The sequence below is a fragment of the Hemibagrus wyckioides genome, linkage group LG01 (assembly GCF_019097595.1).
Source record: "Hemibagrus wyckioides isolate EC202008001 linkage group LG01, SWU_Hwy_1.0, whole genome shotgun sequence".
Taxonomy (NCBI): Eukaryota; Metazoa; Chordata; class Actinopteri; order Siluriformes; family Bagridae; genus Hemibagrus; species Hemibagrus wyckioides.
In genome coordinates this window covers 34,907,754-34,931,481 of record NC_080710.1, presented here as the reverse complement: position 1 = coordinate 34,931,481, position 23,728 = coordinate 34,907,754, and the positions used below count along the sequence as shown (strand labels likewise).

Here is a 23,728-nt window from a genome sequence, read left to right as displayed (position 1 = left end):
TGGCAATCTGATGGACGCGTCTGGGTTTGGCGGTTGCCAGGAGAACGGTACTTGTCTGACTCCATTGTGCCAAGTGTAAAGTTTGGTGGAGGGGGGATTATGGTGTGGGGTTGTTTTTCAGGAGCTGGGCTTGGCCCCCTAGTTCCAGTGAAAGGAACTCTGAATGCTTCAGCATACCAAGACATTTTGGACAATTCCATGCTCCCAACTTTGTGGGAACAGTTTGGAGCTGGCCCCTTCCTCTTCCAACATGACTGTGCACCAGTGACCAAAGCAAGGTCCATAAAGACATGGATGACAGAGTCTGGTGTGGATGAACTTGACTGGCCTGCACAGAGTCCTGACCTCAACACGATAGAACACCTTTGGGATGAATTAGAGCGGAGACTGAGAGCCAGGCCTTCTCGTCCAACATCAGTGTGTGACCTCACAAATGCGCTTCTGGAAGAATGGTCAAAAATTCCCATAAACACATTCCTAAACCTTGTGGACAGCCTTCCCAGAAGAGTTGAAGCTGTTATAGCTGCAAAGGGTGGACCGACGTCATATTGAACCCTATGGATTAGGAATGGGATGTCACTTAAGTTCATAAGCGAGTCAAGGCAGGTGAGCGAATACTTTTGGCAATATAGTGTATCTATCTATCTATCTATCTATCTATCTATCTATCTATCTATCTATCTATCTATCTATCTTACCATCTGATGATAAGTAACATCATCCAGACTAAGAAGACATGAGACTCACCATGTGTAGTAAATGTGAGTGTGAATGTAGTCACAACATTTCCCACTGTGAAAAAGTTTCAGTCCTTAAACTAGTAGTTCATTATAGGTGAAATTATTTTATTGACAAACTAGTCTTTAACTGATGACCATACTCAATGAAATGCTGTGGTATTGATCTCATTTAGGTAGTTAAACATTTAGGTAGTTAGCATTTAGGTAGTTAGCATTTAGGTAGTTAGCATTTAGGTAGTTAGCATTTAGGTAGTTAAACATCTAGGTAGTTAGCATCTAGGTAGTTAGCATTTAGGTAGTTAGCATTTAGGTAGTTAGCATTTAGGTAGTTAAACATTTAGGTAGTTAGCATCTAGGTAGTTAGCATTTAGGTAGTTAGCATTTAGGTAGTTAGCATTTAGGTAGTTAAACCAATCAGTTGGAATCACTTTCTTCTCTCGTGTCAGCACAGGAGAAATATTTATACAGAATCAGAGTTCAGGAATGTATGTAGATTCATTTAAATGTTAATGTTAACAAAATATTTTAAATTAGGTTCTCAATTCAAGTTTAAGTTTACTCCACTCCACAAAGCTGGAATTTATGGTAGAGTTTTGTTTTCAGGTCTAATGAGTACAGAACACACACACACACACAAAACTCTGTGTGAAAGTTGTGGCAAATGTAAAAGTGTGTTGGTCTGTGCTTAAGTGTGTTTGTGTGTGTTACTGATCATTAATACCCTTACTTAATTTGAGCCCTGACCATGCTTACCTTTCAGTTACACACACGAATACGCTCTAGCACAATACAACACACAATAACACACAGGTCCAAACACACTGCAACACCCCGGGAGAGATGTTTTGTCTGTGTGTGTGTGTGTGTGTGTGTGTGTGTGTTCTGCACTACGCAGTTTGCGTAAGCCCCGCGCCTGCCCCTCCTCCTCCTCTCCTGCACATTGCTTGTGCGCAGTTTCCAGCATGTGAAGCTCGCGTGCGTTTTGTGCGCTAATCACAGGTCCGCGCGCGCTGCTCTTTCCTGCTCGGTTTCACGGATTTACTGAGGATAAAAAACGCGGAGGAGCAGGAGCAGGATTGTCGGATGAGGTAGGGATGCTCATCGCTTATTCACGCTGAGGTGTGTGTGTGTGGTTGATTTATCACGATGGTGTGTTTTTGGATTATGATGGGAATGTTAATGAAAACGAGCTGGATAAAGACGGTATTGTGCGGGCAGGCGCCCCTACATTAATCCAGTCTGTGCGCTGGTGTGTGTGTGTGTGTTCGACATTTTCAGTGTAGGCCGATTTTAACGTCCTAAACCTGTCCTTTTTTTATTCTGCGTGTTAAGAGATTACGGTTGTGCGCGGCTCCCTTGTGTGTGTGTGTGTGTGTGTGTGTGATGAGGCCTAATTGTTCGGCTGCGTTTGTGTAAATCTCCGCAGTCCTTCTGTCATTAACATTTATAATCCTCTGCCTTTGTGCGCGTTTTTCTGTTTGTTTTTATTTAAATCGATGTTTTCACATTTATTTATTTATTTTATTTTGTATGCTCGAACATTTCGGCACATTTTTTCGCATTTTCGATGTTTTTCTTCTTGTTATCGCGCGCGCGTGCGTGTGTGTGTGTGTGTGTGTTCGCGCGCGCGCATCGCCGCCACCCAGCATCCTGCATCATCCTCAGCCGTTGTCATGGTGACCGAGATCGAAGTGCGCGCGCCCGAGAGAGGGAGAGAGAGAGAGAGCGAGAGAGCGAGAGAGCAGATCGCGCGTCACCGGACCTCCTGTCCTTTATGTGCGCGCACATACATACTACATAGCGACATCATTACCGGGAAGAACATACACACACGTGCACGCGCTTGTGGCTCGTCCTTTACGGCACGTGTGCGCGCGCAAACATACGTGATTAAACTGATCAGTAGTGTTGATAAGCTTGGAAATGATAAATCAACACAGTTAGGTCTCTGAAGTAAACAAACAATGCATAATACGTTTATTTAAACAGTAACAAAATAATTTAGTATATTATTATGTTTAACTTTGTACGTTGTTTTACTAATGTTTAAAAAAATAAACCAGTATTTCATAAAATAAGGAATAGAAGGATAAATGTGTGCTATGTCAGCATAGAATACATGTGAATATGATTCAATATAAAACTATAATAAATATTATAAACTATAATAAAACTTACTACTTAATTTACACTGCTATGTTCCTGTTCAATTAATTCATTAAAGGATTCATTCCAAAAAGTATGAATGTTGGCTAGTTTCTATTAAAAACACAAGAATAGACTTTTTATAAAAATAAATGTATAATGTATAAATAAATATATAAATAAATGAATTCAGTTTAAAAACTGTTGAACTGCTACTTATTTTCTGATTTGAAATGGTTGTATGTGTGTGTGTGTGTGTGTGTGTGTGAACACACAGCATTACCTGCTGTACCATCATGCCATGGAATAACGATACTCCTATTTCTTCATATCTAATATTTCAGAACTAGCCCATCTGTTTCTCATTAATTACACACACACACACACACTTCTTATTAATTATGTTGAAACTGTCATGTGGCTCTGCCGTTAGTCTATGTAGAGCTGAGTTCAGTCACAGAGTCTGTTAAAAGTGATGTACATTTTATTATCATTGTGTGTGTGTGTGTATACTGAAACCTGAACATACAGACACATATGAATGATATAAATATGTATGAAGAATCTTCTGTGTGTCTTAGATAAGTTATTGAGTTCCCATCACAGGTACAGACTATAGATATGTTGTGGTCATGTGATCTAACCATTCATATATTAATGAACAAAAATGTGTGTATTACTATGAGGTGTGTGTAGTTCCCTGTATAGTGTAATAAGAATGTGTATGTCTATGTTATGTGATTAATCCTGTTTGAATCAATCAGAGCTGAACACATGTGTCTGAAAGTCTTAATGCAGGAACTCTTGGTGCACTATTGCGCTGGCTCCACTCCCTTTTCACCATTCACACCTTATCACCTTCTTCTTCACCATTCCTTCAATTGTTTCTAATCTGGTTTCCATGGTTTTCATCATTTCTCTGATTTATTTCCTCCATAGTTTCCATGAGTTCCCAGGGTTCATTGCTTCCTGTTGTTTCTAGGTTTTTCACATCTAGTCCATCAATGTTCCAGGTGTTTTTTCGTTTCCAGATGCTCATGAGTTCCATTGTTCCTATTTTCCAGGTGTTTTTTTTCTGCTGATGTCTAATTTCTAATTCTCCAGATGTTTCCTAGTTTTCATTGTTCCCTTTTCCTGATATTCCATTCAATGTCCTCATTCATACTTTCCGTATTCCTGATGTGTGTCATTAGAGTTCAGTACACACAGCGAACATTGGGAATAAATTGTGAATAAAGTGAATGTGACTAAGGAAAATGTTAATGAGCTCAGAATAAAATCAGCCCTTGATAGTTCACACAGGATTTTGGGCGAACCTGCTTTGCTAAGTGAAATCTAATTCTAATGCATGTATGCACTATTGTGACCCTGCTAACCTCTTACTCTCCCTTCCCTGTGTGTGTGTGTGTGTCTTTTCTCTTTGCAGTGATGAGACAGCTATCCTCAGAAGACTGAGGACTGAAACTACTTTCAAGTTCATTTAATTCTCATTGGTCCACTTGCACATTAGAATGAATATTTAAAACAGTGTCCACGCCTCCTGCCGTTCCAGTGCTGGTAAATCAGATTTTTTGGAATAAGGGGGAGGGACATGACTCATTGGCCATGTGGGCTACCATGTTAACAGGCCTTTGTAGCCCCTTCCCCCTCCTCTGGTTAGTCCAGCTCTTATTATGGCCATATCTCAGTGGGCCCCAACTGGCTGAGGCGACTCCCCCTTGTCCTGCCCCCTGTAGCTGCTCCAATCAGGCAAGTCGGGTGATTTGTACCAGAAAGGGACTGGACGAAGTCCCACAAAGCATCTCAGTCAACACACGATACCTCAACCTGCAGGAGAACTCCATACAGGTAAATGCTCTTAACAAAGGGTCATCAAATATTTTCACAGAGGGTCAGTGAGGCTGCAGGCTGACATACCATCCAAGTAGGAGGTACATGTGAGAGCTGCTTGGAGACTATATAGAGAACTGTTTAAATAAGTAGAACCAGCTGTGCTTCCTGATTGGTTGTAATGAAACCCTGCTACCACACCAGACATTTGCTCTAAACTGAATAAAGGTAAATGCTCTAAACTTCATACAGGAACAGTAACCTGCTCCCGCTCACCTCTGTGAGAGGAAAATTTACTCATTCACCCTCACCCATACATAAAAATCCACTCACTTCCACCTTGTTTTTGATGACAAAGGTCTGATACCTGAATAAACTGAGGAAGGGGCTTCATACTCGAGTACCTGTGGTAAATTTATTGCTATGTCTCTGTGAAGCTATGTCACTGGTCCTCTAAACTTTATAATATGAATCAGGCAACAATTTAACAGTGCAGAATTGTCTAATATCCATAATTCTAAGTGTAAATCTTACTGATTATAGAAAGCAACATAAAAATCAAGAAAATTGGGAATAAAATTAAGGATGACATTAAAGCTGAGAACATTCTAGGATGTCAAGTCAGCAAGTGATTAATTCAGTTTAGTTTTATTTATATAGTGCATTTAAGAATATATTATTGCCCCAAAGCAGCTTTACAGAAATCTAAGAAACCAGATAATTAAATTAAAAATCATTTATTTTTAATAAGTGTATTCTATGGTCAAGCACTGCTACGTGTGTTGAAAAAAAAAAAACTTAAGTATGAGCATCAGAATACTTTTTTGACTTCATTAGTTTTACTTTTATATTTATCTTATTAAAAAGTAGTTAGTGAAGGTTTAATGACTAAAAGTTGAGCAAGAAATGTTTTTGACAAGTGCAGTCATTAGGCTGTCCAAGGAACATGGCTCCAATGGATGGATCAGGCAGGTCTCAATGGCAGGAGGAGTCAAGATTACCGGTTTCCTACAGTAGTAACGTGAACATGGTCAAAAAGACAGATTATTAGGTATGTTCTTGTCCTATACTGGTTTAAGAAAATGTGGGAGAACCAGATATTCTGTGTCTTTTAGCAGTGGTGTTTCACTACTGTGAATTTCATGATTATTGCAATATTGCCTGATGCAAGTATTCAGATTCACATTTTTTGGTCACATACAGGATCATACACAGTACCACATACAGTGAAATGCTCGGTTTTTCACTGTCTGTAACATAAAACTAGAATCAGATAGAATAAAAATAGACTGAGAATAAAGTTACAATGAAAATACAATTTAACTGTGCAGGTAAGAAGGAGGAAAAATATTAAAATAAAAGAAAAAAGAATACACTATGAGTGTAACTGCTGTGCTACAACCTTCTTAAGGATCTTAATAGATAAAGTGGAGGTTTGATATTGGACTATGGTTGGACAGCTGATGGGGTCAAGTGTTTTTGGGCTTTTTTAATCAGAGGTTTTTTTTAAAGACTTTGGTAGTTTAAATAGCAGAACTGATCATTTTTAACAGAGGTTCAGTTGCTTCTGGTATTATCTGTTTGCAGAATTGTGCAAATAATGGCTCAAATTAACAAGAATTCTGAGAAGAGAATTTAGTGAATCTTTAGTTAAGAGGTCTTCAGTTTTTTAATGTTTTCCATTCTAATTTTCGACTTGCTTGTTTTTTAAAGGAGTGTGTTTGATCATTAAACCAGTTATTCTCTCATATTAAGTTTCTTAAAATGTAAGTGGAGCTACATTATGTTTATATTCAGATGATCTTCTCCCATGGACTCAAATAGTGATCCAGAAAGGTTGACATCTCTTGGAGATTATTGATAAAACCATGTACATGGACTGAAGTGCATGCACGTTTGATGCAGTAGCATGGTGAAGTGCATATATTATGATTGGGTTAGTGTGATTTTCTATATTTAACTTAAATTTTAGTATTAATTCAAGAGTGTTTTCACTGTAGTGAGTGGGTCCTATTACATTCCAATTAACCCTTCATAGTGAATGGATACAAATGCTGTTCTCAGTGCGTTTTGTGGATTAAGAACATGAATTTTCTCAAACAATCATGTTTTGCCTACAGAGACAACCAGGTTTGCGGTTTAAAAAAATCATGCAGAAATTAAAGATATGGCCCAGGGCTCTGTAAATTATAATAATAATAAATGGAAACAAATGGGTAGACCAATTTTTTGAGGCTCTGTACTTTATTTTATGGCATTTGGCAGACAAGCTTATCCAGAGCTAATTACATTTTATTTATACAACTGAGGGTTAAGGGCCTTGCTCAGGGGCCTAGCAGTGGCCGCTTTGTGGTCCTCCAATTCAAACTCAACCTTCTGATCAGAAGACCAACAGCTTAAACACTGGGTTACCAGTTACTGCTTATTTCCAGCTACTGCTAGTTTGTTGAGGGTGATGTATGTAATGTATCAGTGGGAACTAGCTAAGTTTAATGATACATATTTTTGTGGAGTAATCCATATGTCTTTTAAACACAATACAGTGAACTCCAGTAAATGTTAACATATAATTTACACTCAAACTGAAGGAGCTGGCTGTACATTCACTACAATCGAAGTTAATGTTATTTAGGTTACTCATAACTTTGTCTACATTTTTCAACATTTTTGTTAAGCTGAGGGAACGGACACAGTCTCAATATGGTGGAACCTGAGGTGACACCTCAAAGCAGCCAGTAGACGTTGGGATTAGCCTGCTTGTCTGCTCTCTGGCCTTGGCTCTGGATTGTCAAAGATTAACTAGATCTGTTCTGAGACTGTGTGCTATGCTGCAAGAATTGAGAGCAGCACATTCGAGGGTGGGATGGACACCATCCCGTCCTAACAGACAGGCCTCAAAACTACTCCAAACAGCCTACCTACCACATCCAGCAGTTTAGTGATGATAACACACTTCGCTCTATACAATTCTACTCTTCGTAATCTCTGACTGACAAAAGCATATATTGTTGATAATATGGTCTTATATTATCTCTGTGTGGGAAACAAATTTTCTAGTGTCCTCGCAGAGGAAGGATCACTAACCTGTTCGGGAAAGGTCATAAACATTCTTTCTCGCAACCAAATGGGTCGCAAATCTTAGTGGGTAAACATAGTCTCTAATAGGTGGTGCGGGAAATGGGGGGGCTGCTTTAAGACAACCTGAAGGACAGCCACCAAAGTCTGTATAAATACCAGAGGTTTCTTGTCTGTCTGTGGAGATCTTGATGACCACAGCACTTCTGAGTGTGTTCTAATCTTCAATAAAAGATTCCTGCAACATACTTCCAAGTCTCTGTGATCGCTCTTCTATTGGTCTTCGGTTAATTTACAACATCTGGAAACATATGCTTTACTAAGAACCTAACATTACTGCACTTTAATCAATCTAACTAAAGTGAACACATGAGAGTGAATTTAATTAAATTTTATCTATGTGTATATTGCTTTTAACAGTAAATATAAATATGTAATGTAAATGTAAATAATGTCCATTCTTCAAAAGTTTATAGTCACATGGAATTGTGCAACCAATAGCTAATGAGGAACTAATAGGCCAGCGTAGTTTCTGAGTTCATTATAGACTTAGCACTAATTCCTTCCTGCTGAAAGCTGACTTATTCACTGGCAGTTCAAAGATGGTAGCAGTCTCCTGGGTCACAGGCTTTGTAAGAAAAAGCTCCGCCTCCTGCTGTAGCCTTTAATACTTGAGGTACCAACAAATAGGCATGGCAGATCATAAATAACCAAAAGATCTCTCAGGTACCATGACACGAGACCATCCAGTGCTTTATCGGTCAGTAACAAAAACAGAAACAGCCTTTATTTTGTCACATACATTACAGCACAGTGAAATTCTTTCTTCGCATATCCCATCCTTGGAGGTTGGGGTCAGAGCGCAGGGTCAGCCATGATACGGCGCCCCTGGAGCAGAGAGGGTTAAGGGCCTTGCTCAAGGGCCTAACAGTGGCAACTTGGCGGTGCTGGGGCTTGAACCCCTGATTTTCCGGTCAATGACCCAGAGCCTTAACCACTTAAGCCAGCACTGTCAGTATTTTATAATCAATGTGAAATTTGACTGGGAGCAAATGTAGTGTGGACAAAATAGAAGTGATGTGTACTAACTAACTAGACTCTTCTGATTCAAGTTAGGACTCTAACTGCTGTGTTCTGGACTAACTTGAGCTTGTGCTCCTACTGGAACATCCAGACAGTAAGGCATAACAATAATCCAATGTATTGCCTTGGAGGTAACAAAAGCATGAAGTAACTTTTCAGCATCATGCAGTGACATCACACTAAGGTCCTTTACTGCTGGACAAGATGAAACAGAAAGACCATCCTCTGTAATCTGAAAGCTTACTTCTAGCTGCATGTGGTCCTAGTACAAGCACTGTCTTTCAGAGTTAAGCAGGAGGAAGTTAGTGACCATCTACTGCCTAATGTCCTTTACACATAGGTTATGTGAACCGGGCTTCTTTTTATTTAGATTGAAATGTTTTACTACTCAACTGAACATCTTCTTCAGTCTGAGGGAAGTTGGCAGGACTATCCTCCAGAGTCAAGGATCCTCCCCTCCCTGGATAGCCTCATTAAGGGAACAAGGGGAAGGTAGGGGGGGTTGTAGGTGTAAGGAGAGTCGTTAGGATGTACTGATCCCAGAGTAGGAGAGTAAGGAGAGAGTGTATAGAAGAATTAGGGGTAATATTCAGAGAACGTGAAAGTGGATGGGGGCATCCTTAGGTGTGGCTTTCCTGGTGGACCTGAAAAGAGGTCTTGATCTTGTTGGGGATGGATGAAAGAGCAGCATGAAAATAGGAGACAGGTTGTGCCTATGACCTCTACCTCTTTTAGGAGAAGGATTTTCCACCTGGACATAGATGGCCTCCTTCACTCCTTTATCAAACCATCTGTCTTCTCTGTCCAATTCCTCCTATGTCATGGTTGTTTTGTCTCTCCAATGTAGAGCTTGGAACACTCTTCACTGCACTGGACCATGTAAATTATATTGCTCTTCTTGTGTTTTGGTGGTTGTCTTTTGGGTGGACGAGTCTCTGTCTAAGTGTGTTTGTGGATTTAAAGTGAACTTGTATGTGATGTTTTCCAAAAATGGAATGGAATGGAAACTTTTAAGTTTCTCAGATACTCCAGCCATGTAAGGGATGACAAGGTTTTTTCATGGGTTTTTATTGAGTCTCAGTTCGGTCTGTTGCCTTCCTTTTAAAAGCTGTCTTGTTAAAAGCCCACTAAGGATATCCACAAGCCCTCAGATGATTGTTTTTTTTTGGCTTCTATTGAGTTGGAGATGCTTTCTGCCCTGTGGTGTAATGTCCTGATGATTTCTGTTGCAGAGGGGGGTGGGAATCAAACAGTAGATATTGGTCTGTGTGTGTGGCTGTCCTGGACATCTAACTCCCCATCATGCTCTCAGAGAACTGCAAAGTCCAGGAAAGCCAACCTGTTGTCCCTGGTGTCTATCTGGTGAACTTAATGTTGATGTCAATAGCATTTATATGATTTGTGAAGGCCTGTACTTCTCAGGTCTTGATCTTTACCCAGGTGTCATCTACATATCTGAACCAGTGGGTTGGTGCTGTCCCCTGGAAGGAGTTGAGTGCCTTCTTATCCACATCCTCCATGTATAGGTCTGTCTGTAGAAGTCACATCTGTAAGTGAAATAGGTGCTGTGAAGACACAGGTCTAGGAAAGAGCAGATCTGGTCCAGGTTAAGTCTGCTCCTAACAGTTAGCTCCTAACAGCCTATCTTGTGTCTAAGACTCATTTTAAACAAAATGAGATAATGGTCTGAGATAGCTTCAGACTGTGGAAGAGTGACTATGTTTTCTATATTTAAGCTGAATGTTAGAATAAGATCCAGAGTGTGACCTCCATTATGAGTGGGCCCTATTACGTTCTGATGAACACCTACTGAATCTAAGATGGACACAACTGCTGTTCTCAAAGGATCTTCTGACTTATCAAAATATCAGACTCACAGGACAGCATGTGCTGTGGTAGCACTAGCATATGGTAGTAATGATAGAGAAATCTGAATAAAACATGTTGATGGACAGGGACATAATGTTAATGTGGTATTCAGTGAATCTGTATAATGTGTGCCATTTGTTTTTGTTTTCATATAAACTGCCTAGTTATTGTTGTTATTGTGTTTTGTTCTTTTGTCTGTTAATAGTGTGTATAGGTAGACTGTGGAAATACAGCAGTTTGTGTAATATTGGCTTTAAATCATCCGTACAATCAAACTGCCTTCACAGTTACAATGCTAACAATAAACATAGTTATTGTGCACAAGTGAAAATATGGATAATGGGGATTAGTGTTAATATGGAATGTGTAAGTGTGAATCAAATATACAGTTGTGGGTATTTACTGGGGATGCAAGAATAGTGGTACCTCAGTGTTCGACCTAATTCGTTCCAAAAGTCTGGTCGAATACCGATTTGGTTGAAAACCAAATTATTTTTCCCCATAGGAAATAATGTAAAACAAATTAATCTGTTTCAACTCAATGGTTGATCTCACAACTTTCCTCTTGGCAATACTGATGTCTAATTTCCCCTTTTTCGGAGACACGGCATTGCAGACCGAGGATCAGGGGACAAGTGTGTGTGTGTGTGTGTGTGTGTGAGTGTGTGTGTGTGTGTGATCAGGAAGACTCATATTTGGCTTGTTCAGTACTCAAATGTTATACACATCTGTGTAATACAGTGGAATGCTGCAATAAGTTTACCATCCTACCCTGTTAGTCACACCTTTATTTTATTTATTTATTTATTTATTTATTTATTTATTTATTTATTTATTTATTTATTTATTTACTATTATACCCTCATTGGGGGCTGAGCCCCCCTTAAATGAAAATCCTAGAATCGCCCCTGGTGTGCAGTCACAATAGCTCTTTTCAGGTCAGAAAATACAGTTCACATTAACATTTGTTCGAATTTTGTTCAAAATATTGATGTTCGTTGCAATCCTGTATGAGACAAGAACCGGCGTTCCTGACAGTCGACTCATACACCGAAAATATTTTCGTACACCGAGGTTAAATTGACTCGAAAATTCTAATCGAATACCAAAAATTCGAACACGGGTGGTCAAGGACCGAGGTACCACTGTATTTATTATTATTTCCAACTATTTGCAGTGACAGAAAGGCTCTCTGCTTTAGCCAATTTGTTTTCAATGTTTTTGGGTGTTGTTTCATAGAGGTTAGGAATTACCTTTGATGCAGGAAAAATCCATGAGAGGGTCATTTGTAACATGGATCGAGTGTTTTTATATATGTGATTAGGTGACGATACCCCACCTCGCTGCAAATCCTTGGTGATGAACACCCCAACTGTTCTTGTTATTTTTTGTGTCTCTTTGAATCAGTTGGGTATGATGGAAGGCATTAGTGAGGGGCTGTTACGTCCTGAGCTATCCTTCTTCCAGACAGTGATATAGCTGGGTTCTGGCCGTCATGTTGAACGTGTGTCCGTTTGAATAGGTGACTTGTGTAAAACAGTGCTAGCAAACAGTATTTTTGTTCTGTCCTCCACTGTATTCCACACCAAAAACAAAATGTCCCCATACCACAGATCTGAAAGACGGTGGTGATTTCTAATATTGACTCTCTTCACTCACTATGATGAATGTATAAAATCTGGCACGAGCAAAATTCCCTCACATAGCACATGTGACTGGATAACAGAGCGCCTATTTGGAGAGAAATATGAAAAATGTAATACATTAAAACTAAATGCAAAACAGAAAATTCACAAGCATGTATTGAACCGTGGATGCTGTACTGAACGGGTCAATACTGTACTGAGAATTGTTCCTTCTCTAGTATTTATCATTAATTAGTTCAGTGTTTGAACTATTTTGGTGTTTTCTTAATATGAAATTAGAATTTTTTTTATTAAATCAAGTTTTAAAAGTATATTAGAATGATCTTTAAGTAGTATTGTATGAGTTCCTGTTGTACTAAATATCATAATAGCTGTTACTAGAGCAGAGGCATGAGGCCTCAGGTAATCAGAGCCATACTGATATTCACCATGACTGCTGATGTGTGTGATATTGCTTCTTTACAGTAGCTAACATTAGAGACACAAAATGGCCAAATATTTTGTTTAGTTTTGCTCACTGAAAGAAAATTGTTCCCAAAGAAGCCACAGCTGAATAGTGGACTGTGTGTTGTCATGGAAACACACACCGACTGACAGAGAGCCCATAGTAAGTGTAGCATTGGTTTATAATCAACTGTTGATAGAACTGGAATTTCATGTAGTGAACACACACAAGCAAAGTGCTGTTGTAATAAATATCAGTGCTTCTGGAACACCACTTGTCCAATCGATTTAGTGTAGCGGAAATAACGGTAGTGTAATATTATAGTATACCCATTTTATTCAAATATATTATCTGCAATATATATTAAATACAGACTCAGCATTTTTTTTATAAATGAAAATTCAATTAAATCTGATCTATTCAACTTCGAAGATGAATACAACTGAGGTATAATAATCTTAATTAAAAACATTATTGAAATCTGGGTAACTATTTGATATTTCCTACATGATTATTATTCATTTTAGTTCTCTTTATTTTGATTCACTGCTTCTTTCAACTCATGGGGAAAAGTGGGGTGTGTTTTATGTAAATTAAATGTGTATCAGGGTAAAGTGGGGTATGTTTTGAGCTATGATGTAAATGTAACTAATGTAGTAGTAGAGCTTGTTTCCATGAAGCTTTAGCTGATTTCATCATTCAGTCAAATCACTCAGTGTTTCATGAATCAAACACAGATTTTCTGTATGATTAACAGCCTGTGTGTTTTATTAACAATATTGTAAATAACAGAAAAAAAGTTAAATTCGTCTGCTAATGCTCCTGTAAAAGTGAGACAATTGTATCTAGAACCTCCTCAGCTCATTAGTTTATCAGTAACTAATGAGATGGCTATTTCAGAGCTACATCATCTATATAATATCCACATGGGTATTATTCTCTTAAACGATTATTAGTTAAAAGCCTATTCCATGATACATGATAACTGAAAACACATGTGTATATATATATATATATATATATATATATATATACATATATATTCCACTGTTGCTAATGTTGCTTTATCTCACTCTGTTTCTCTGTAGATGATAAAATCTGACACCTTTAAACATCTGAGTCACCTGGAGATCCTTCAGCTTTCAAAGAATCACATTCGTCAGATTGAAGTCGGAGCATTCAATGGCCTCCCAAACCTCATCACACTCGAGCTTTTCGATAACCGGCTGCCATTGGTTCCATCACAAGCATTTGAATATCTCAGTAAACTGCGTGAACTCTGGCTGAGGAATAATCCAATAGAAACGCTCCCAGCCTATGCTTTCCATCGTGTCCCTTCCCTGCGACGTTTGGACCTTGGTGAACTCCGAAAGCTCAGTTTCATCTCAGAGGCGGCCTTTGAAGGACTAGTGAATCTCCGCTTCCTGAATTTGGGAATGTGTGGATTGAAAGATGTTCCGAACTTGACGCCACTTGTAAAACTAGAGGAACTCGAACTTTCTGGGAACCAGCTAGGTGTAGTCCGTCCAGGATCATTCCAAGGTCTTGTTTCGCTGCGCAAGTTGTGGCTTATGCACTCACGCATCTCACTGATTGAACGCAATGCTTTTGATGATCTGAAGAACCTAGAGGAGCTTAACCTTTCCCATAACTCCTTGCATTCACTGCCTCATGACCTTTTTACCCCGCTGCAACAGCTTGAAAGGGTTCACCTGAATCATAATCCCTGGGTTTGTAACTGTGATGTTCTCTGGCTAAGTTGGTGGTTGAAAGAGACCGTGCCAGATAACTCCACATGCTGTGCCCGCTGCCATGCTCCACCCGGCACCAAAGGACGTTACATTGGCGACCTGGATCAGAGGGACTTCACTTGCTATGCCCCTGTGATCGTGGAACCTCCAACTGACCTGAATGTGACTGAGGGAATGGCAGCAGAGCTGAAATGCAGAACTGGAACATCCATGACCTCTGTGAACTGGTTGACCCCTAATGGAACCCTGATGACCCACGGTGCTTACAAAGTACGAATCTCAGTGTTACATGATGGGACCCTCAATTTCACTAATGTCACTATGCAGGATACTGGGCCATACACTTGCATGGTGACCAACTCTGCGGGAAACACCACAGCTACTGCTGTCCTCAACGTGTCTGCCTCTGACCCTGGCAATGGATACAGCTACTTCACAACAGTCACTGTGGAAACAGTAGAGACAGGGCAGGAAGTTCATGACTCTGCTCGGCAATTTGTCAATGAGACCTTCGTGGGTTATCCAGGCCCAACAGCATCATCAGGGTCAACCGGACCTTCTGGATCAGTGCCATCTTCCCTGTCACCTCATGTTACTCGTGCTCCAGAGCGCCCTTTCACAGTCTCCATCACTGATGTTGCCAATCTTTCAGGTCTTGAAGATGTAATGAAGACTACAAAGATCATAATCGGCTGCTTTGTTGCCATCACTTTCATGGCTGCTGTGATGCTTGTGGTTTTCTATAAACTGAGGAAGCAGCACCAGCTGCACAAGCATCACGGACCTGCCCGTGCCATTGAGATCATCAATGTTGAGGATGAAATGGGTCCATCAGGAGGAGCCAGTGGCATTGCAGGTGGTTCCACCCTTCACTCTGGGGCAGGCCCAGGACCTGCAGGAGGACCTGGAACAAATCTTCGAATCCATGACCCTGAAATTGTCACTCTGCCCAACATTGGGCGCTCAGATCATGTCAATCACTACTACAAATCACACCACTTTAACAACAACGTCCTGGGACTTAACATGGGAGTGGGGCAAACTGGCAACAAGACAAGCCCCTCCTCCAAAAAACAGGCTCCATCCACCAATCAGACATCTGTTGACTCCACTAATGCTGGATCTGTCTCTCCACCATTACCGATTCCGATTCCAATGACGATGACTTTCCATGGAACGCTGAAGAGCTTAAGCCACACCCCCAGCTCTCAAAACGAGCCTCTGCTGCTGTCCAATGGGTCCAAGGAGAGTGTTCAGGAGACACAGATATAAACACACACACACACACACACACACACACTGAAGTGTTAAGGAGCCAGTGGATATCGACATACAGACATTTATGGGAGTTTCATTTTGGGGACTCGGAGGATTATGAAATCAAACACATCGTTTGTACAAAGAAATGTGACGGAATTGGCACTACTGCGAGATGTGCCAAAGAAAACGCCTTTTGTTTTTGCAGTTTCTACAAAGTTGTATCTGTGTATAAAATATAGTCTATAATCCAAGTAGCGTTAATTCCTTATGTGTTGTTTTGCCACAGGCGAAGAACACTGAAGAAACTTTACGAAATCACACACACACTTACTGAGGAGAACATCACAGATCTGTTTCCTCACACCATTTATGTGTGATATAGAGTGTGAGTTTATACTGAAACTGAAACAGACTGTAGTCATCAGAACACACACACACACACACACACACACAAACACACACATCTACTCTCTGACTGCTGAGTTGTAGGATTTTAATGCACAAAATGAGCCTCGGTTTATTAACCGCAACTTCAAATATACTCGATGGTACATGAGTACATGTGAAGAAAGTTTTGTGTGTGTGTGTGTTTGAACAATCTGTAAACAAATTGAGTTTTCAGAATCTTTCTGTCTCTTTTCGCTTTCATCATCTGTCACCTTTAACATGAAGATACATTTTATTTTCATCTTCACCACAACAACAAACACAATAAACACATCAGTAAACACACATCCAACACATATTCAGAGTTGGTGCAAAAGTTATCAATATCTTCAATATGTACATGGAGATATTTCATCGTCAAATTATACAGCAGTGAAAAGTGGATTTTCTGAGTTTATTAAACTCACCTGTTTGTCCAGTCCAAAACAGAACACCACTTTTAAACTCAAACACTGACCTTTAAAACTTAAAAAAAAATCAAGGATAGAAAATGAAGACTGAAAATACAGCTGAATGAATCCACAAGATACTAAATCTAGATCATGATGGAATCGTGTGGAATGTAGGAGATTTATTACTTTATTAGCTGATTTGTTGAATAATAAAATAACGGCAGTGTTTGCATTAATCCTACGCCGTATCCTGTAAAGAAAACATGTCCCCAGTTTAACAGATAAATTGTCTGAGTGCTTATCTGTCTTACTTACAAAAAACCTTCAGTTCATTTATTAGTTTATCATTTTAATATTCTCAGTTTGATTAAGGTGCCATGATTAGGATGCAAAGTGGTGATATTATCAATAAATGAATAGAGTCATATGCACCTATGGCCTCCTGGGACATTCCAGTGCTTTCTGAATGTAGCTCAACATGACATTTTCTGGTTCCATCAAACTTTCAGGAAGGTGTAGCAGACTGAGTACTGCTCCTGGACCAAGCCAATATCACGCATTAAAATTGTGCTTAAGTTTAATGTTAGTCTGAAGTGTAGCTGAAAAGCGTCTCTGTTTTTAACCCTCACCCTCACATGCATAACTCTGAGTAGTGTTTAAGTGTTTAGTTCTGTTTAAAGTCCTCACTGTACGCTAAACTCAACTCTGAATATGGAGCTGTGTGAACACTAACTCGACTAATCTCTCTCCATCAACTACATCATCTCATATCTTTACAAAGGCTAAATAATTTGTAGAGCTTTGATCACACATATGATGATGAAGATGAGTCAGATCACACATATGATGATGAAGATGAGTCAGATCACACATATGATGATGAAGATGAGTCAGATCACACATATGATGATGAAGATGAGTCAGATCACACATATGATGATGAAGATGAGTCAGATCACACATATGATGATGAAGATGAGTCAGATCACACATATGATGATGAAGATGAGTCAGATCACACATATGATGATGAAGATGAGTCAGATCACACATATGATGATGAAGATGAGTCAGATCACACATATGATGATGAAGATGAGTCAGATCACACATATGATGATGAAGATGAGTCAGATCACACATATGATGATGAAGATGAGTCACCGATGCCTAAAGGAAGTTTAAAGGCTGTGTGCCTGGTGTTCTGGTGTGTTCATGGAGCTGCACTGAAGAATGTTTCAGAGCTTGAGGAGGAGGTTGTGGACGAATGCAAGATTTTGGAAGTTATCATGTTGAATGGATATGGTTTAACGTGTCTGTGCTTTAGGGGTTCAATAATAAATAATATTGTAAGGTCTAGAGGAGATCGTGAACAATTGTAGCATACAGCTGTGGGTTTATTATAATTTTGGGTTCTGGTTTTAATTTAGAGGTGAGAGATTTAAGGTTCTGAATGTTAGGAGATAAGGCATTAGGTTTATGAAGGGAGTATCTGTAATTTTGAGGAGTTTAGGGTTTATATTCATTAGAGCTGTATAGATCTGTAATAATGTAGAAATTCTGAGTGTTGGTGCTCTACTGAGCTTTGGGCTTTAGTGCTGTCAGTTAAGGTGTTGCTAAGCTGTTGCTAGGAGACTTCCTCAGCATTTGTGTATGTGTGTGTGTGTGTGTGTGTGTGTGTGTGTGTGTGTGTTGCATTGTATCATGAGGTAAAAAAATCATTTAATTGAACTTTTTTATGATCTGATGTTTGATTATGTTAATGAGATTAAGGTATTATTGGGTTTCAGTGTGTCAGTGTGCTCACATTACCACCAGAACACCAACACACACACACACACACACACACACACACAACTGAACTCCAAGCAGACATTTATTCATTCTCTCTCTCTCTCTCTCTCTCTCTCTTTCTTCCTTTGCGTGCATGTGTGTGTGTGTGTGTGTGTGTGTATGTATGTGTGTGTGTGTGAGAGAGAGAGAGAGAGATTAAATCACATAGAGCTTCAGGACTTAGTTTAATTTCAGAGCGCACTTCTCTCATTGCCTCCACAGCCAGCAAGACTACATTTCCCATCATGCACCAGCACGAGTGACCCTCACCTGACCCTGAGGGAGCGCTTCTCTCTGTCATGCTTGGTTTTGTGCAGTCCTGTTAGATCAGAAACTCAAGGTAGACTAGAAAGTCTGATCTGTGTGAATTTAAACACTGGACAGTATCATTTCTATTGGATCAGTGTGAGACTGGAAAATCTGATCAGCATTAGATTGTCAAGTCTCATTAACATGTTTGTCTAATCAGTAGTAGACTGAAAAGTCTCATCAGTATTGCATTAGAAAGTCTGATTAGTGTTTTATTAAAAGTGTTAGATCGAAAGTATGAACAGAGTTTGACTGGACGTCTGATCAGCATTAGATTGGAAAGTTTGACCAGTGAAATCAGACAGCAGGTCTGCATTCAACGCACAAGACTCCGCCATTTATAACTCTCTTGCTTTTTAGCTCTCTCCCCTTCAATCCATCTGTCTCTCTTTTCTGCCTGTCTCTCTAGCTCTCACTTTCTGGCATTTATTTCTTCCCCATCATCTCTCTCTCTCTCTCTCTCTCTCCTGAGTGCGTTCACTTCTCCGCCTGTTGCCATGTAAATAAATCTAAAGATGTAAATATTCTCTATTTTTCGACTGTCAGTGTGAATAATCCTCGTTCAGTATTAAAAAAAAGACAGAAGGTTATGGAACATTTGCATTTCTCTTTTTTTGTCATTGCCCCTCCCTTATGATTCCTACTTTATCTCTCTCCCTCTCTCTCTCTCTCTCTCTCTCTCTCTCTCTTCATGCCTCATTTTCTGTCTCATCTCTACATGTTTCTGTCCCCATGTCTCTTCTCTTTATTTGTCCCTTCCCATGTCTCACTTCCTGTCACACTCTCCCTGTCTCACTCCCTGTATCTCTCCTGTTCTCACCCACTGTCGCACTCTCCCTGTCTCACTCTCAGGAACAAAACAGATGCAGCGTTTGCTCTCCTGCTTCGTCCTGTTTTGTTGTTATTTGTATGGAGAATATTAAAGAAATGTTTTTGTTGTTTTTTTGTTTGTTTGTTTTTAATTTGTTACAAGTTAAAGGCTTGGATTGGCTGAGATGATGATGATGATGATGATGTCCGAGGTCTGAGGTCAAAGGTTGTGCCAAAAGCTTCTGTGTGTGAGTGCCATTCGCTACACTGAACTTTACCAATAAAAACCTGGACATTGTGCTTTTCTAAAGCTCTGCCTCTTTTTCCAGCTTGTCAGGTCACATGAGTGTGCAGAGGAACCATGAGAAAGTCATGCATATTCATATACTTGAACACACACACACACACACACACACACACTGCTGTATTCGTGCTACCTGAACACTGGTGACAGATATTTAATAATTCATCAGAGACTTCTCTGTGTGTGTGTGTGTGTGTGTTCAAGTGAAAGGAAAGATGGAAGATTAGACATATGCCTGTCAGAATTTGCTTTTCTTTCTGTCTCTCTCTCTTTCTTTCTGTCTGTCTGTCTCTCTGTGCTTTGTCCTCTCTTTCCCTCCCTCTCCGTCTCTCTGCGGTGTTACCATAGCAACTCCATGATGTGGGAAACCCTCTGTCCTTCAGAGACAGAGAGAGAGAGAGAGAGAGAGAGAGAATTATATGGAGATGATAGAATGCAGAAGTGATGTAAGGAAGGAGTGTGGAGTGTTTCAGCACCACACATTCTGACTCATGTTTTTATCAAGCACATGGATATTTACTCATTACATAAGTAATTATAAATGCATATATTTAATTATATTTACTTATTATAAAAATTAGATTTATTTACAGTCAGTTCATAAGTATACCTCCTCAAGCATGCAATTATCTAATCAGCCAATCACGTGGCAGCAGGGCAATGCATTAAATCCCTCCGATATGACCAGCAGCTCTGTGCTCACATCAGCAGGAGGAAAACATCTCAGTGAAATGACTGCTGTTGCCCCATGAGCTGGTTGGAGTATTTCTATATCAGCTGATTTCCTGTGATTTTCAAGCACAAAAGAAGTTTACTACAAATGGTACAAAAAAAACATGTAATGAATTGCAGTTCTGTGGACAGAATAGCCTTTTTCAATAGAGGTCAATGAAGAATGGTCAGATTGGATAGAACTGACACAAAGGCCCGGTCTGGTGGAGGTGGTGTAATGGTGTGAGTAAGGCTTTCTTGCACACTTTGGGCACATTAATACCAATCTATTACTGCTTTATCACTGAAGTATTGTTGCTGACCATATGTAATCCTTCATGGCCACAATTTGCCCATCTTCTAAAGGCTATTTCCAGCATGATAATGTACCATGTCACAAAACAAAAGTCATTTCAAACTGGTTTCATAAGCACAAAAATGAGTTGAAATATCTCCAGTGGCCTTCCCAGTCTCTGAGTCCAACAGAACACCTTTGGGATGCGCTAGGATCGGATATTCACAGTATCAAACTGGACATGGAAAATCTGCAGGAATTGTGTGATGTGATCATGTCAACAAGGACCAGGAACTCAAATAAATGTTTTCTGCAACTTGTGGAATCCACGCCACAGTGAAGTGAGGCTGTGAGCGCAAAGGGAGATGCGTCCCAGGATTAGATTAGTGATTCTAATAAAGTGCTTAGTGTGAGTATTTTATAATAATGAAATTAAACACAGATGGGGATTTTTGTCTTGCACTTTATTGTGTATTTTTGTATTTATTTTTTCTATAATTATAGAAAAAGGTTTTTCATTGTTCCATTTATTTTAACACACTTGTTATTTTAGTGTACTTTAAAAGATACGTGATATTCACTGTCTGATTAGTTTGATTATATATTTTTGAGTTTTCTCTTCTGGTGGTTTCTGTGTTTTAGTATTGGAAGATGTCATGCTTAGTCTTTGTGAAAGAAGGCACTATGCTAGGTTAGGACCCGGCCATTCACGTGACGTAAAAGAAAACGTGATTCATCAGACCAGACCACCTTCTTTCATTGCTCTGTGGTCCAGTTCACATTGCTGGCACTTTCAACGGTTCACACGGGTCAGCACGGGCACTCTGACTGGTCTGTGGCTATGTGGCCCCATATGCAAGAAACTGTGATGCTCTGATCCAGTGGTCTAGCCATCACAATTTGGTCCTTGTCAAGCCTATAGTTAGACAGTTGACAGAGGTCAGTTTTTAATCAGGGGTTTAATAAGTGCTAGTTTAAAAGATATAGCTACAAAGCTAGTGCTAATGGAGGAACTCATTACTTTTAGAAATGGTTGATTTCTTCTAATAGAATCTGTTTGAAGAAACATTTAAGTACCTGGTATTTTCACTTTTGTCACTGAAAAGATTTATGAAGTCATCACTACTCTATATTGATGGTGAGCACACTTCTTTATATAATTGTAATCAAACAGCAATTTTCTGTTCTGCTCATGATGCTCTCCTTCCATGTTATTTGAAATACTACCAAATTAGTTCTAATTTCTGACTTATCTGTTTTAAGTGGCATGTGCAATCGCTACACCAATGTGCTGCTGAGAAACCTTGAGATGAACCAGGCTCAGAAGGGAACCCATCCTCATTTGGGGGAGAATGTACAGTAAATAATGTACCTGTAAATAATATCCTTTCTTCAACAGTTTATAGTCACATGGAATTATGCAACCAAGAGCTCCTGAGCAACTAATAGGTGAGTGCAATTTTTGAGATCATTATAGACTTAGCACTAATTCCTTCCTGACAAAGTCTTCAAATGTTCACTGATGAAGACCCAAGCACAAAACTGACTGATGCAAGGGCAGTTCAGAGACAGCATGATAATTTCCAAGTGGAAGACAATGTACATTGTGTGCAACATGCAGGCAGGGACTCTGGCAAGACTAGCTATGATGTCATAACTAAAAGGGAGAGCCAGAACGTGACAGACATGAAGGCTTCCAGTCAGTGACCTGAGTGACCATGTGAGGGTGGTAAGATGACAGCATCCAAACATCCCAGTACACCAAACACTCTATGCCCATGAACATTCCAGATCTGCTCCTTTACCTAAGAAAAACTATACAATGAAAGCCTGACTAAACAAATGTGTCTTCAGTCTGGACTTAAACACTGAGACTGTGTCTGAATCCCCAACACTAATCGGAAGGCTGTTCCATAACTCTGGGGCTTTGTAAGAAAAAGCTCCGCCCCCTGCTGTGGCCTTTAGTACTTGAGGTACAAACAAATAACCTGCACCCTTAAAAAATAAAACAACACAGTGCTAAGGACTAAAGAGTAAGTTTTCCTTTTTAATTTTGTTGAAGAGTTGATAACTTTATTTTATTTTTCTATTTTTTTCTTAAATGAGATTTCCCATGCTATGATCACTTCTGTTTTGCTCATTGGGGAAAAAATATCAGAGAATGTGAGAGTGGATGGGGTGTCCCTTAGTGTGGCTTTCCTGGTAGACTTGTGAAGAGATCTTGATATTCTTGAGGATGGATAAAAGAGCAGCATGAATAAAAGTTGGTAACCAATACAGAAGAAGCTACACCCCAGGGCCAGAATCAGCTGTGCATCTGAAGGAGAAAGGACACACATTTGAGAAGGATAAGATACACATCTTGAACAGATAAGACAGATGGTTTGAGAGAGGAGTGAAGGATGCCATCTATGTCTGGGTGGACAATCTTTCTCTCAACAGTGGTGGAGGTCTGAGGCACAACCTGTCTCCTATTTTTCATGCTTCTCTTTCTTCCATGCCCAAGAAGACCTCTTCACATGTCCCTTAGAAAAGCCACACCTAAGGACTCCCCACACCATTTCCAGATTCTCTGATCATTACCTTCAATACTTTCAATTTCAATTTATTTGTATAGCATTTTTAGCAATAGATATTGTCTCAAAGCAGCTTTACAGAAGTATAGAAACAGAAGTTTTTAGAACTTTGAAAGAAATTGTTATTATTTATCTCTACAATTTATCCCTAATGAGAATCCTGAGGTGATGGTGCCAGTGAAAAACTCACTGAGATGATCTGAGGAA

The 23,728-nt window shown here is 39.6% G+C and overlaps 1 protein-coding gene across 1 annotated transcript; it reads left to right on the top strand.

Moving 5' to 3' along the window:
• The first annotated feature begins 1,123 nt into the window (after window positions 1–1,123).
• Window positions 1,124–19,945, top strand: lrrc4bb (leucine rich repeat containing 4Bb). The gene is made up of 3 exons (XM_058394346.1): window positions 1,124–1,828; window positions 4,312–4,733; window positions 13,922–19,945. Exons 2-3 carry the CDS (start codon window positions 4,491–4,493, stop codon window positions 15,854–15,856), a joined length of 2,178 nt encoding a protein of 725 aa, XP_058250329.1. The 5' UTR covers window positions 1,124–1,828; window positions 4,312–4,490; the 3' UTR covers window positions 15,857–19,945.
• The last annotated feature ends 3,783 nt before the right edge of the window (window positions 19,946–23,728 follow it).